General features: G+C 42.0%; 1 protein-coding gene across 1 annotated transcript; it reads right to left on the bottom strand.

Moving 5' to 3' along the window:
- LOC6036387 (brefeldin A-inhibited guanine nucleotide-exchange protein 2) lies at window positions 1-15,216 on the bottom strand. The gene is given in 8 exon segments (XM_038252474.1): window positions 1-1,461; window positions 5,328-7,039; window positions 7,042-7,242; window positions 7,245-7,409; window positions 7,412-9,325; window positions 9,328-9,699; window positions 9,702-10,232; window positions 14,479-15,216. Coding segments are annotated over 8 exon segments (5,259 nt in total). The 5' UTR covers window positions 14,702-15,216; the 3' UTR covers window positions 1-1,320.
- Window positions 15,217-15,918: the final 702 nt, after the last annotated feature.

Below are 15,918 nucleotides of genomic sequence, written 5' to 3'. Positions count from 1 at the left end.
TTTTACTAGCATTTTATTCCATGGTATCTAATATGCATGTAAATGTATAATATACTGTATATAGTAATCATCGTGAGTTTTACAACAGAAAGTTTGCATTTTTATAGAAACTCGTTAAATTTGCCCCACACACAAACTTCGTCGTCTTCTTCTTTTCGTTCTTCTCGTTCCACTCGGCTTTACTCATTGTGTCTTTTTTGCAGGCTCACAAAAACAAACAAAAGAATAACTTACAGGCTACGCTGATGATAAACTCTCTAAGCAGTGCAGTTTCTCATACGTACGATATTTGTTTGTTTAGTTTTGCTGTGTTTTTGTTTTCCGTTTTGCTTTTGTTTCTTCTTCCTCTATCAGTAACACATCCTGACTATAAATATACGGCGGCTTCACAGTACAATAATGACAATAATAATGATAATATAATAAGGATAATAATAATCGCATGATTTCCCGACTTTTCAAGTTGAATCTATTGCGCACACGTGAAAGAGTGTTTGTGAATGACTTGGACTACTGCAGAGTGGTTGGTTTTTTGATTATTATTTTTTTAGTAAGATTCTTAGCGTTAGTAGGTTGCCTTCGGTTGCGGAAATCATTCGTAGCGTTAGTAGCAAAGATGGGTTGAACTTAAAAAGAAAGCATGACACATTTTGCTGACGGTTACAAAAGTTTCTCCAAAAAATTATTTCTCACAATCTGACAAAACAAACAACGCAGCTAAACAGTTGCACTTTTAGCGGTTTTTATCATTTGCAGTTTTGGGGTAATTTTTTTTGCTAAATTCTTTTACTTTTTTGTTTGGATATTTACAAAGGGGGATTTTTATAAAATCATTGCAGCGCGTCAGGGTTTTTGAAATTGGTTTGAAATTGTTTACCAAAAATTAACAACAGAAAACGCAGTCTGTTTTTGTTCTAAAGTAGATTATAAACATTTATGCTAACCTAATTGTTTTGTTAGAAATTTCGAATGTTTAGTTTTAGTTTATTTCTCCTCTCTGATAGCGGTTCTACTTCTACGTTTAAATGGTAGGAATCTATGTTTTGTTTAGCTCTATCCTCCTTACGGGATCAATGAAATAATTTAGACAGTAAAAAAAAACTCTCGGAGACACCAACAGAAAAAAAATATATATAACATCTAGACAAAAAATAACTACAACCTTGGATTTTTATTCCACCCGCGCCGATCACTGTTTGAAGATGTATTGCTGCTAAACTGGTGGATGGGGGGAATCGTCGTCGAGTTCTGCTGGTGGTGGTGGTGGTGGGGATGGTGGGTAAAGCCACTAGCCGCCACCGCCGCCGCCTTCCGCTGATACTAGGTGGCACTGTTGGCGATCCCAAAGACGGGGCTGATCCGGAGAAAGACGCGCCGCAGCACCGTTCGCAGCTCCGGCTTCAGGTCGAAGCACATCAGGTCGCACATCAGGATGTAGTAGCTGGCGATGTGGGCCGCGAACTGGAGGGGTAGAGAAGAGGGAGGGAAAATGGTTAAAGATAATTATTATATCATGAAAAATTTCTCCAAAACACCTCCCCTTCTAAAGTGTTTAGGCTTAGACCTATTGGCATAATATTTGGGGTTTGTGTTTGAAAAACATGCAAAAATTGAAAAAGTGACTTAAAAACATGAAAAAACTAGATAGGCAAAAGGTAAAGATAGGAGGTTGTAGAGTAAGCCAAATGCTATCAGAAACAAACAGAAACTAAACAAGGTAAATGCACACTTAAAAAAAAAAAAAAAAAAAAAAACATAAAATTTGTCCTTTCGTCGTTCGAGAATGTCAGGAACAACAAGTAGGGGAAATATGCCCATTTTATGCCTAATAAACGGTCGTGTTTGAATGATGCTGGATAATCTGGATTGTTCCTTGAAATTCACTAAAACCAAGTACACCAACGAGTAGAGCAACTTTTTGTGAACATTTCTGTTTATTATCACTCTTATTAAGGGTTATGCTATTTTTTTTACAAGCATTTAAAAAAAATATTTCCAAAATGTATTCTAATCAAACGAGTGCATTGGGCCACGCCCATTTTTCTATTTTCAGCTTAGTTCTTTTTTTCTTCCAGCGCTCTTTTGGGTCTGCTTAGTGCTGCCAAAATTGATGAAATTTTAAGCGAACACTCACGAAAAGTAGCATTTATAGCGAAAGTTTCCTGGCAGCACTTGCTCACTCCAACAGGCGCTACACCAGCATGTTGGTGGTGTTGGTGCCACCCTTTGTTCTTTATTTGCCTTCGCTCCTCGCTCGGTTTTCTTCAGCCTTCGATTAGAATCGGTATTAAAAATTCAAACGTCAAAAGACTTAGCGCGTTTGTTTTTTTGTTGGTGCTTGCTAATTATTGACATTTTTCGGGATATTTTTTCAAGTGAGTGACTAAGTAATGGTCAAAAGAACATGTTGACGGTAGTTGGAAGCAATTTTATATCTTAAGCGTATTGAAATCGTTAGCACAAGTGAAAAGATATTGATGGCGACTTTCGTCAAGCAGTTAAGGGGTTACATACATGTATATCGGCAAAAAAGTCAGAGGTTAGTATGAGCGGACACTTCAACATTTTTTAAATTCTTTTTTCAGGGCATTAAAATACACATTTTCACCTACTAACAAAACAAATTTGAATATATTTGGTTGCATCATTGCCGAGACATAGCAATTTCCAGTTAGCAGTTTAAAAAAACGGGTGCCACGATATCTCAACACTGTCTTGACCAAATCGGCTCAAAATTTTGGTGAAGACTCGTTAAACCGATTCCGTGTGCATGACGAAGCCCGATTTTCCAAAAGTTTATTTAAAAAAAAAGATAAAAATATTTTTGTGTTTTTCATATAAAAAATCGTTAGTTTTTGATTTTTGTATTTTTTAAAAAAGCAAATTTTAAAAATTGCGCTTCGTCATGCACACGGGATACATCTTGAGAGTCTTCACCTCAAATTTCAGCTAATTTGGTCCATCCCATCTCGAGATATCGTGGCACCCGTAAATCAACTCGGGGTTTTGAGAAAACGCCAACAAAGTTTGACAGCCCGCTTTGCGCATGGCAAAATTATGAGCTTAAATCGTCTCTAACTCAGTTTAATCATGAAATATTTTCATGAAACTTTCAGGAGTGATTAATAATCATCTTTTGAGTGGATTTAACAAATATTCTGAAATATTAAATTTTGTGATTTTCTACATGTATGTAACCCCTTAACCTCTGAACTTGCGTGTGGATGTGTGTGCCAACAAAATGATGAGAAATGGTCTCGCAAAATAGAAATTATGATCAAAAGTACATTAAATTTGATCTTTTTGGCCAGTAAGTGGCATAAATTTGCGTGCTTACTCGAGGCGGTGCTGTTGCTGGTAAGTTTTGTAGCCTAAATAGTATTTTTGGAGCTTTAATCGAGCATCAAACTCTCCATATGACGAAGATAGTTTCGCGACGGAATTGAAAAAAGTTCTTTTTGCAAATCCGTCGTGAAACTACTTATTTTGCCTGTCATTCTTGATAGACGAAACAGTCTACTTTACCAGAAATAACAGAATCGAATAGAAATATTTTTCTACTTTTCAGCACTGAAGTGGATGTTTTGAACTGTAATACTTTTCAACATTATTTTGATTTGGAAGCTGGATTGACTAAATAGGACATTTTCACTTACGATTCCATTCAAATGGTGTTTTTCGGAAATGCAAAAATGTTGTATGGAGCTAGTTGCAAAACTTGATTTTTTCATCACTCGTCGTATTTATCTAACTCGGTAAACCTCGTTGGATAAATGTACGACTCGTGCTGAAAAAATCTTCTTTTTGCAACTTGTTGCATAAACTAGTACTTCGATTGGAAATTTGATTTGATTTGACATTTTTTCTTAAAATTCCTGATCATAAAAATACCTGGTCATAACCTACAACTTTGCCAAATACACCAAAAGGATCAGAAAATCCATCTCAAGATACAAATTTTTGAATACTCACATGGCCATTTTGTATGATGCAAGATTGCATCTTTTGACAAAGTTTCATCCAAATAATAAAAAAAAAAACAAAATTAAAAATTTCGACCAAAAATGACAAATTCTAGAAAATTACTTTGCTATCCAGATTTTTAAGCGAAGATGGCGTTACGAATGGTGCACGCCTGAAATGTCAAAATTGCGCAGTGGTACCAATATTAGAAAAGAAATGTGGCTCTCATGCCATGGCACAGTCTTTTTTGTAATGTTGGTACCACTGCGTGATTTTGACAATTCGGGCGTGCACCATTCGTAACGCCATCTTTGCTTAAAAATCTGGATAAAAAACCTAAACCTATATTTTTCTTTAGTAAGAAAGGCAAAAAGGTTTGGAATTCCGTATCTTGAGAATCGATTTTCTGAACTATTTGGCATTTTCTGCAAAGTTGTAGGTTTTGAATGGTGGCTCAAAAAAAAAAAATAATTACACCTGAAAACCTTTTTTTTTTTATTTTACATGTTATTCAAAAACTCGATTTTGACATACTCTTCCCGCTTCGATTTTTTATGTTTTGGTGTTATGAATTTTTGAAAAAAGTAATTTTTTGAAAATGGAATTATGGATTAAATGTGAATTCATCACTGAAAAGACTTGGTTGTTCGGTCCCACATCTTCCGGAAACAGGTTTTGTTTTTGAATTTTTAAACAGATTATAAATATCAATTTGTGGATCAATTTGTGTTTTTTTTACTGTGGGACTGTAATAATTAAGGATAGTGTTTTTTGCGACTTGCATAAGCCGCGTAATTTGTCCTTGGCCGATTAAACAATTGGAAATATGCAGCTTTGATTGTAACATGCCACGGATAATACAATGTAAAATTTAATGAAAGAAAACGCATAGCAGTTTTAGCTATATTGTTTTTAAATATCTGTGAAATTTAGTAAAATAACGAAGAAACAAGTTAGATAACACGTGAGCAAAATTCAAAATCAAATGATTTAAATATTTTGTGTAGATTTTTTTTGTTCGAAATTAGGTTTAACTATTGAAATAATAAAATATTTTAAATGTGTAGACATATTTTTATTTTCAAAAAAATCATCCGTCGTCTAATGCTCGAAAATTTGTATTTATTTGTGCACTAAAAATCAAATTAAAATACTGAAAGTTCTGAGAAAAATGTTTATTAAAGAGAAATACATTCCAAGCATTGAAAAACTTTTCGAGCTATCTATCTTTTCCGAAAGCTTATTTAAGAACCTCAAAATAACCAGAAAGTGTTCTATTATATAAAGAAATTTGCATTGTTGTACATAATTCGAAAAAAAAACTTAGTTATAGTTAAACCGTAAATAATAACCCGACAACTCACCCTCGAGTCCGGCATCTTGAGCAGCCGCGTCATCACTAGCAGCAGCAGCGACGTCCACGCGTCCCGGTGCGGTTCACTCTGCAGCGACAGGAAGTAGTCCAACGCCTCGGTACAGACGGCAATCAGCCGCTTCTCGATGTCCTGCCAGTCGCGACGCCGGCTCTCGTCGCTGTACATCTTGAACAGGATGCGCAGCACACACGCAAGGGATTGCGTTTCCTGCTTCAGCAGGTTCGGCTTGAGCGAACCCTTGAAGCCGGCCTTCCACAGGACGTTGCGCTGGTCGTGGTTCGAGTTGAACTTTTTCGCAAAGCGATGACTTTGCAGCAGACAGTCGATGAGTTGCAGGAGGTGGGGCGTGTTCAGGTAGCTGTACATGCCCTGCTCTTCGCGTTGACACTCTTCGGTGGAGAGCGAGTGGTTCAGGACGGAGGACGGGGGGTTGGAGCTGTTGGTTGAGCCGGTGGAGGTGTTGTGGGAGAGTTCGGCGGCGGCTTGGGCCAGGGTTTCGGCGTCTTCTTTGCGGGATGTGGCGGGGAAGAAGATGATGTTGTCGATGGTTTGGATCAACTCGAGCTGGACGACGCACTTGATAAGGAGGTTCGAGAAGAGGGTGGCCGTTTGGTTGAGTTCGGGGGGTTTGAGGGTTGGGTCGTCCAGTTGGTTGAAGACGGAGTGCTGGGACGGGGATCGCTTTAGGATGCCGTGCCGGGGTAGATCTCCGTTTTGCGGGTAGCTCGCGCTGTGGGTCATGCTTTGGGGGTTCGGGTCGGGCTTCCAGTAGAGCAGTTCTTCCGGTAACGTGCTGTTGAAGATGTCCAGCATGCACTGGCAGGTCTTGTCCCAGGTGTCTTCGTTGAACTTGAGTCCGTTCGAGATGACCAGGTTCTCCAAGCAGTTGGTGCCGGATCGGGCGAGCTGCTCGTTGTTTTGCTGCACGCACCAGTGCAGTTGACAGTACAGATCTTTGAGCAGCATCGGTCCGAGGATGTCAAAGTATTGGGTGAAGACGTCGATGATCGCGTACAGCGCGTGGTTGCACGTCGTCGTCATCCATTCCGCTTTTTCGGTGTGGTGTTCGGGGAGTTTCATGTTGTCAAAGATTCGGAACAGAATGTTGAACAGGTCACGCCACCAGTTGGGTTTGTACGCATCGCCGTGTGTTTTGACGATTTCGAAGAGGACCGTGAGTCCGCGGGTACGCACATCCAGCTTGCAGCGGTTCACAACGCAGGACAGCGAGAACAGCATCGGGAACCAGCCCCGAACCCAAACGCGATCCTCCTCCGAAACGGACACATCGTTTTCCATGCCGGCGTGTTCGGCAAACAGATTTGGGGCGTCGTTGACGCAAAGAGCGCACGTCCGTACGAGGCGGATCGCTTCCATGCTCGTGTCGGGGAACTTGGCGTTGCAGGCAAACTCCGACAGACACTTGACCGCGTCCTGGAATGAATCGATCATGATGTGGAACTGCGACTGGTACAAATCGGTGATGATCTTCCCCGTCGTCTGGAAGGCCAACTCGACGATCGCTTCGTCTGTGTCGCCGGCAGCCAGATGGAACACCGAGAAGATGTTCTTCCAGCCGGATTTGATGTTGTGGGCTTGCGAGTTGACCATCTGGGCCACGCACCGACAGACCATGTCCCGGATTGCCGGCGAGCAGTTCTTTTTCATGATGTGCTCGAACGGACGCAGGAAATCCTTTGGAAGCGGAAGTTGGTGAACTCGCCTTTTTCGATGAATTTCATCGAAAGTTGCCTCAAGCTGTCAAGCGCAAAGAAGGCAATTTCCTCGTTGGTGTTGCAACCGACCGCGTTGAAGTGCTCGCCCAAGATCTGCCAGATTCGGGACCACTGCAACCGGATGCGGCCCATGTTGTAGTAGGAAATTTCGACAATCTTCTGCAGGAGAACATTCGCGGCTGAGGTCGCGTCAGTTCGTCCAGCGAAACTTGGCACAGTGCTTTAACAAAGTCCACGATGGCGTCCCCATCGAGGCGAATTGATCCGGTGAAGATCCGATCGACTGCTACGACGATGCTCTGCGAGCTGGTTTCTCCGATGTGTTCCTTGGCTGGGGATCCAACGCGTCACGGTGGGACGCTGGGCCGGAGAGGAATTCTGGCCGGACGCCGGTACCGATGCGCTGGGCGAGTTCGAGGTGCGAGATGCACTTGACAATGTCCAACCAGCTGGAGCCGAGATAGTTTCCGTCGGTGTGCGCCACCATGATAAGGGTTTTGATGGTGTCAATGTTTTTGGCCTTCATCTCGTTGATCGGTGAGTTGGCGGTAAGGAGGGTGAAGCGAGCCAGCGCCTGGACGTAAGCGTCCCGTTCCAGCGTCATGTGGAAGATGCACGCGATCCGGACGGCGCAGCGGATTCCGTCCAGGCAGAGACTGGCGATTTCCGGATCGTCACAGTCTTGCAGACCGACGGAGAACGTCGCCAGGAAGCTGGTCCAGGCCATTTTGAACATTGGCCGGACATGCTCGAGGTGTTTGGCGGAGGTAAAGGACGCCTTCACGTGCGACACCGACTCCATCAGGTTCTTGGCCGTCGTGGACAGCGCCTCCATCTCGACGTTCCACAACAGTTTGCGCTTCTTTTCGTTCACGATGATCTGCTTGCCTTGCGGTTTGCTCGCGACCGTGTTCTTCATCTTAATCTCATGCCCGGCAATTTCGTCGTAAATCTGCGACAAATATTCCTCCGGCAGGTCCTTGTTGTCGCTGATGCCGCGGTTCATCTTGATGTACTGTTCCTTGGTCATCTTGTGCTTGACCTGGGGCGAGTGCAGATCCGTCGTCAGCATAATCACCGAAAAGGCCAACACGTAGACGGTGTCGGCGGATGCGAATAGGGTGTTGTTCGGGTTGCAGTCGCAATATCTGCTCGCAAACTTCTCCATCAACCGATCGATCTTCTGCGCCTCGCCGGGCAGACGGAACCCTTCCAAAAAGTACCGCAACGCGGCCACAATGTCCAGCTCGGCAAAGTTCATAGCATCGATATAGGCGCACATCACAGCCTTGCTTTGTTCGTCGTTATCCCCCAGGTAGTCCCCGACCTGGGTCTTGTCCAGCCGTTCGTCCTCGTGCAGCCACTTGGCCACGTCCTCGCAGCTCGTCCCCAACATGCCACGCTCCTGCAGAAACTGCATTCCCTTCTTCGGTTTGCGGTTGAACATGTCAATCCCCGTTTCCATCACCTCCTTGCGCTGCTTGCGTTCCTCAAGCTCCTCCGGAAGATCCAACACTTCCCGATTCCCACCGGACGTATTCGTACTACCGACCGAGTTCATGCTGATCGTCGACCCACCGTGACTCTTCAACGGCTCGTGCACTTCGTCCGGAGATTTTGGATTCGTCGCAACGGCCGGTGGATCGCCCAAACTGGTTTGCGAGTTTGGATTCGCGTACAAATCCTTGCTCCACTCGACCATGCACTTCAGGATCGACACCAGACACTCCAGCCCGCGGATTCGCATCGACTTTTCCTGATTCACCGACGTGCCCAGCTCGAGCGCCTGCCGACCCTGAGCAATCTTACTCAGATCGTTGACGAGTCGCTCAAAAAGATTCGCCGCCGAAAAGTCACAATCGTAGTTTACGTAAATGTCCACCACGCTCTGTGCGTCCGCACAGATCCGGGTCAGCGCCTGAATCACCATCCACTTGTGCTCAAACGAGGAACTGGGCGCCTCCAGAATGTTCAGGAAGATCTCCTTGAAGAACACCTCGATCTGCTTCTTGAGGTGCATTTTAAAGTTGGACAGCAGGGCCACGAAGATCGAAAGGGACAGCTCGAACACCTCCGGGACGGAACTTCCGCCGTTTTTGGACAGCGCCACGCACAGGTACTGCTTGATGGCCATGATGAACATTTCGTTCGAGCGAAAGACGGGGCCGGCATTCTGGAGAATCGACAGTAGCAGATGAAGCGAGAGGATCTTCGATCGCAACTCGTGCGACTTTGGATCCGGATGCCCTTCGGGAGAGGTTTCATGGAGAGTTTGCACAGCGCACGGAACACCAGGAAGGCGTCCTTTTGCAAGATGTGGGTAAACTTAGCCGTCACGATGCTGTCGTTTTCGCTCGTCACTTCCATGCTCTCCTGGGAGGGTACCCGCGCGATCGAGGTACTGTCCGTGCCACCGTTGGACACCCCACCGATGCTGCCCGTTTCGGCGTCCCCGGACTCCCCGGTACTCTTCGTGCTCAGCTCGTCCACGGCCGACGCCGCAGCCGCTATCACATTGTCCACGATCTCGTCGACGATTCCACGCACCATGTCGTAGTCGGGGTGCTTTTCCTCCGCCGGGGGAGTCACCGGAACTACCGCCGTCGTCGTTGCTGCGTTTGACCCATCTCATACGCTTGATTCTCCATCCGGGTGAAGATCACGTTCAACATCTGCGTCAACGTCGCCCGTGCCGTCGTCTGGTTGATCAAGTTCTTGCTGGACAGATAGATGTCGTAGCAGGTCCGCACGCCCTGCAGCACCGTGCCCTCGTGCACCTCGACATGCTGCGACGTGACCACCGTCAGCAACGCCTTGATGATCTGCAACTGCACGCCCTCGTCCGTTTGCGGGCCCATGAAACAGTTGCAGATCGTCGTCACGATCCGATCGATCAGGAACTTGCCCGGGTTCGCCGAGTCCGGAATGTTCCCCGTCAGATGGCCGTACGCGATCAGCTTTTGCAGGCAGTCGAGCGCCGTCACGACGATCCGCGGCGTCTTGCTTTGGCACGCCAACTCGAACGGCAAAAAGTACTTCTCCGCGTTGACAATGTTGGCCGAGTCGTTCTTGGGCAGCGGCAGGGCCGCCGACGGAACCGGCACCTCGCCATTGTGCTCCACCTGGCCGGCCTCCTTCAGCTCCTCCCGGATGTCCTCTGAAAATGAACGAAGAAAAAAAAAGGAATTCAATTAGCGTCTCACACTCAATAACAAGTTCATCAAAGTGCCATTACAAGGCGGAACGTATTCCCGTCACGTGCGAGCGCGCCCAACGGAAACACGTGGACATCAAGAGTGGAAGTCATCGATTTTTTTCAGACCGAGTCCTTCTTCTCCCATCACACTTCCCTCCTTTTTTCCCCATTTGTAGAAACACACATTGAAGTGTGGTGCTGTAATCGTACTTCCGATGGCATGCATGTTTCAACCCAACAACGTAAGAGGTTTTGACGCGAGCAGCAAAATACGAAACGAAGAAAGGAAACCTTTCATGCGAAGGTGAAACGCGCATACGGACGAAGCTCTTGGAAATAGAACGTAGGTGCATTGGAGAGTAGCTCTCGATTAATGGCAGGCTTTTGAGTGGCCTAATTAAATTTCGTGAAATTCAATTATTTTCTGAAATTTGATTCAATTCTACTTTGAAATTCCTAGCTAAAATCTTTAAAAATAAATCAAATTTTCCAATGCATCAACATTGAGCAAATCAAATGAAACACGCTGAGCAGAGAAGATTGATCACGGTCACCGGCTGAGCGGTTGCGATGCGACCAAGCGTGTCGGAGAAATAAAGGTGTCATAAAATGTTTTACACTTTGTACGAAACGACACGGTGGCGGAGGGGGTTTCTACCAATATGCAATGATGTGTTTGAAAATCCAAAAGTCGTCTGATCAAAAGTCTTTTGCAAATTCCAGATTTTTAAATTCTTAAATTCTTAAATTCTTAAACTCTTAAATTCTTAAATTCTTAAATTCTTAAATTCTTAAATTCTTAAATTCTTAAATTCTTAAATTCTTAAATTCTTAAATTCTTAAATTCTTAAATTCTTAAATTCTTAAATTCTTAAATTCTTAAATTCTTAAATTCTTAAATTCTTAAATTCTTAAATTCTTAAATTCTTAAATTCTTAAATTCTTAAATTCTTAAATTCTTAAATTCTTAAATTCTTAAATTCTTAAATTCTTAAATTCTTAAATTCTTAAATTCTTAAATTCTTAAATTCTTAAATTCTTAAATTCTTAAATTCTTAAATTCTTAAATTCTTAAATTCTTAAATTCTTAAATTCTTAAATTCTTAAATTCTTAAATTCTTAAATTCTTAAATTCTTAAATTCTTAAATTCTTAAATTCTTAAATTCTTAAATTCCTAAATTCTTAAATTCTTAAATTCTTCAATTCTTCAATTCTTCAATTCTTAAATTTTTGAATTGCTCAATCTTTTAATTCTTAAATTCCACCACCATCATAGATTACAAAAAAACTTTAGAGTTATTTTGGAGTATTATTTTAGGTTAGAAATCCAAATTTTGATAAACATAAAAAATCGTGATTCGATTATCCGGATTGGAATTTTTGCGAGGATTTCGGATAATCGAGCTCAAATTGTTTTGAAATTTCTCGAATCTCTGCATTTTTCAATTTAGAATTTCCTAATTTTATTTTTTATTTTGAATTTTAATTTTTTGTATTTTTAGGCTGATGCAAATATTTTTTAAAGTTTATGACTTAACCCAAAGATTAAAAAAAAAAATGCAAAACAACTTCAATTTAAAAAAAACTTTTTTTTCAAATGTTGAAACCATGGTTCTAAATTTCAAATTTTATACTTTTCTTTTCTTTAGAAAACATTATTACTGGTATGTTCCTCTCAAAAGTTGGCATCATATCTTTCAATTTATGAAAATATTTGTTTTTCAAATATTTTGTGATTTTCCAATATGTGATAAAAAAAATATTTTATTCCAGAGCCAAAAACTCAATCAGTTTGACTGAAAGTGGGAAAATAAATATTTTAAATCACTTTTAAGCAATTCTCCACCAAAACCGGAAATAGATTTTATTTATATATTTTAATTAGGCTCTAACTTTGTGGGAGCTTTCCCAATGATCGAAGTAGCCATTTTGTATTCAAAAATCTGTAGGTTTTGGAATTATCTGATCGATTTGTTGTCTTCGGCAAAATTTAAGGTATTGATGAGGGCTTTTCAAAACAAAATAGGAGCATAGAAAAAAAATCCGATATTTTATGAAAAAATTTTCACATTTTTCACAAAAAAAAAAAAAAATTCCCAAACCCCGCAATTTTTAATTTTTGATATTTTTTTTCATGTGTTTTACGGGACAACAACAGCAACATTTGAGCCGCAGAGAAGTATGGAGAACAAAATTGCCACCGAGTTATTATCTATTGAAAAAAAAATTAAATTCGTCGATTTGAAATGTTAGTCTTGAATATTGAATATTTGGCATTCGAAAATGTGGGAATGTTTGGATTAGACTTAAAAAAAACTTAAATTTTCTTTTATTCACTATATTTCAGCAACCAGAGGTCCAATCTAAAATGTATCTTAGGCAATTTTTTTGGTATTTTTTTGGATCTTATTGAAAAACATATTTTTAAAAATAAACAATTACAAAACAAAATCGAAAAACGCGAATTTTCAAGCTTTAAATGGCGAAAACGGCATACTTTATCAAAAAGTCTGTAAAGCATATTTTGATTTTACATTAAAAACTGAAGTCAAAAAATTGTGTAACTAATTTGAATCGGAACACGGCGGAAAAATTGTTTTCTAAAAGTTGCGGTTTTTGTCTCGTAAAATATTTATATTTAAAAAATTCAAAACTTAAAAATATAGGAGTTTTGGGAAATTTATTTGTTGTAGAAGAAGGTTATAATATTATATTATTATTATTATTATTAAATTATTTAATTTTTACTCATAAACACCTAAAAGTTTGCCGAAGACACCATATCAATCAGAAAATTCCTTCAAAAGCTACAGATTTTTGAACATTTACGTACCTATTTTTGTATGAACAGTTGTCAAAACTTGTTTGGAGACTTTTATGAGTGAATCAATGACACAAAATAACTTCTTTGATCTTTAGGAAGGCCACCACTAAGTTTGAGCCAAATCAAAAGAATGCAAAAAATGAAAATGGTGAAATGAAATGATAGACATATATTTTTTATTGGTAAAATGTTACATTTGAGCTCTTTAAAGCGAAGCGATGGTTGACGATAATTCAAAATAAAGTTTAAACACCTTTTAAATTTCTGTATTCCTATTTTATATTTTTAAAGGTTATTTCCGTGAAATGTTATTTTTTTAAGTTATGGTCACCCAAAAATTTAAGTCTTGCCATGATTCTGCTAAATTAACGATTCTTGCAATATTATTTGTATTTTTCATTCCCAATTAAAAAAAAACTACGCCGTTTAAAAATACTTTTTCTATGCTTAGTTCTCACACTTTTGTCTTCCAATTATTTCAGTATCCATCCCATGTTTGAAATCTTTTCTACGACACCCGTTTGACTGTTGTTGACCTTCCGCACAATCCTTTCCATTCAATATTGACCCACTTATTTTATTTTGTCGAATCAATCGATTGTATTTCGATAAACTGAAAGCCTTGTTCAGTGCTTGGAACAAAATCAACCAAAAGTCAAGTGCTAGTTTATATCACTCACTACGATGACTCTCCGCGGAAATCACAATCAATTTCCCACAACCGATCAGCATGTTGCGCTTCGCCACTTATCATCCACAAGCGCAGCCAGCGCACCCTAATCAAGATTTATGCCCTATTATACTGAACGACGACGAGGGACACAATTAGAAACTAAACCAGTCTTGCTCTTCTTTCCACCCGTGACTGAATTCGAGTTCTTATCAAAGTTATCAAATCCCCCAACTGTAATTCACTCGTTGGTTTTTCGCACTCTGTAGACGATGGTTTCAGAGAAGTGAATCACTGCTCCGCTAGTTGCAATGCAACTGAGCGGCAATCTTTCGACGTCCAGCGAGCGATTTACTTTTCCAAAAGGCAATTATTGCCTCACACCACCAACTTCTTCACATCCTTCCATGGTCAGCGTCCTCTGCTCAGAGTGGCGACTTGACGTAACATTTCGCCACCTGGCTTAGCACAGATGGGGCCACCACCCCCGGAAAAAAAGGGAAAATCAATACAAAAACATATGCTGGGACCCGTCCTCGAGGACGTCCAATTCTTCGTCAACACAAAAAAAACCTCCCGTAGGGACAGTGACGAGGGGAAAAGTGGAGCAAAAAATCGATAACCCCTATCATTGGCCAGTCAATTATTCAGGGAAGGCCGCGACGATGCCCCACTTATGCGCTGGGCGGCCTTCGGAACAACGGTGACTCACCAAGTGCCGCATCGCAGGCCCGCTTCAGCTGCGAGTGATGGGACCGCTTGATGTCCTTATCGCCGAGGATCTTCTCCAGCGCCCGCACGATAAACATTTCCTTCGTTTTGCTGTTGCTGGTTCCGCCGCTCGAGGAGGAGGGGGTGGTCGGGGTGGCCACCGGAGTCGTGCTGCTGCTGCTGCTGGTCGTCGTCGGCGTTCCGCTCGTGGCTAATGTTGGCATACTTTACGGTGACTACTCGCTGTTATCAGTGTCTCTTTTGGATTTGGCCCAAGGGCCTAGGCCCGCGGTCCCCGCCGGATGTTATCACTGCGAAAACCTCCAACCCTCGCAGTCCAACCGAGGGCCATTTCACAAAACTTTTTCAAAGAACAAAAACACACTTAAAAGGTCTCCTCCCCCAGCTCCCCTTCGAGGACCACCCAGGTGTTCACCGTGTGACACGGTACCCCGCGGCGGGGCGGAGGACAAGTGGAGACGTCGTGGGGACGAAACGAAAAAAAAAAGATTCTCACTGCAATTTCTTCGATAAGGAAAAGTCACAAATTCGAACACTTTGCGACGCGTCCGGGACCGAACGTGGCCGTGAAACCGCGCACCGGATTGTCCGCTACCGGAGACACCCTATTGCGGACCGATTCCGAGGGTTTTACGGTGCGAAAATAAAGATTTTGTACGATTTTTTCCGACTTTTCGTTCCCGACGACGATTTGCTGATGACTTGGGCACGTAGAAGCAATTTGACAGTATGATGACGTTTTTCGCTTCGCTCTCTCTCTCGCGTTAGGAAATTTTAGTACAAAAGTGCATCGGCGTACGGGGTGTGCTAAATTGTTAAATATTTACGCAAAAGTATTCAAAAAACCAAATTTAATTTTGGCTGGTACAAATTTTGTTTAAAGTTTTTGTCACACTTTTCAGAGCGAGTTGTGGCGCTATAACCACGGCAAATAGAGTCCAGGGCATTTGTGGAAATACAATGTCCCATCCCAGAGGGTCCCGGAGTACCAAACCTTCTTAGCATGGTGCTCCCAACGAATACAACCAACTCTCGGAGCGGATGGTGGTGTGTCCCCACGCTTCTTCCTCCCCTGTCGATTTAGAATTGTGTTGTTGTTCGAACACTCAGTGCTCAAACTCAACCCAATTACGAGTCATCTCTGCGATACGGCTTTACGCAGTAGGCCTGGCCGCTTTAACGTTTGTGATGTTTCAATGCATTCCGATGCAATGGCGCACTACAAATGTTAATAAATGACAAGAAGAGTGCTAGGCGTCATATAACCTAAGGCACTCTCCAGGATCCCTTCGAAAGATTGGCTGCGCTAGGGTCTGATTAGATTAGATTAGATTAAAGTTTTTGTCACACTTTTCAAAATTGGCCTGAAAAATCAGGGGGCAATAAAAAATATTTTTTCAAAAAACTTCAAAATTGCAAT

Source organism: Culex quinquefasciatus, chromosome 2, assembly GCF_015732765.1.
Source record: "Culex quinquefasciatus strain JHB chromosome 2, VPISU_Cqui_1.0_pri_paternal, whole genome shotgun sequence".
NCBI classification, from domain to species: domain Eukaryota; kingdom Metazoa; phylum Arthropoda; class Insecta; order Diptera; family Culicidae; genus Culex; species Culex quinquefasciatus.
Note: the sequence above shows the minus strand (reverse complement) of the source record. Positions and strands in the feature narration are given on the sequence as shown.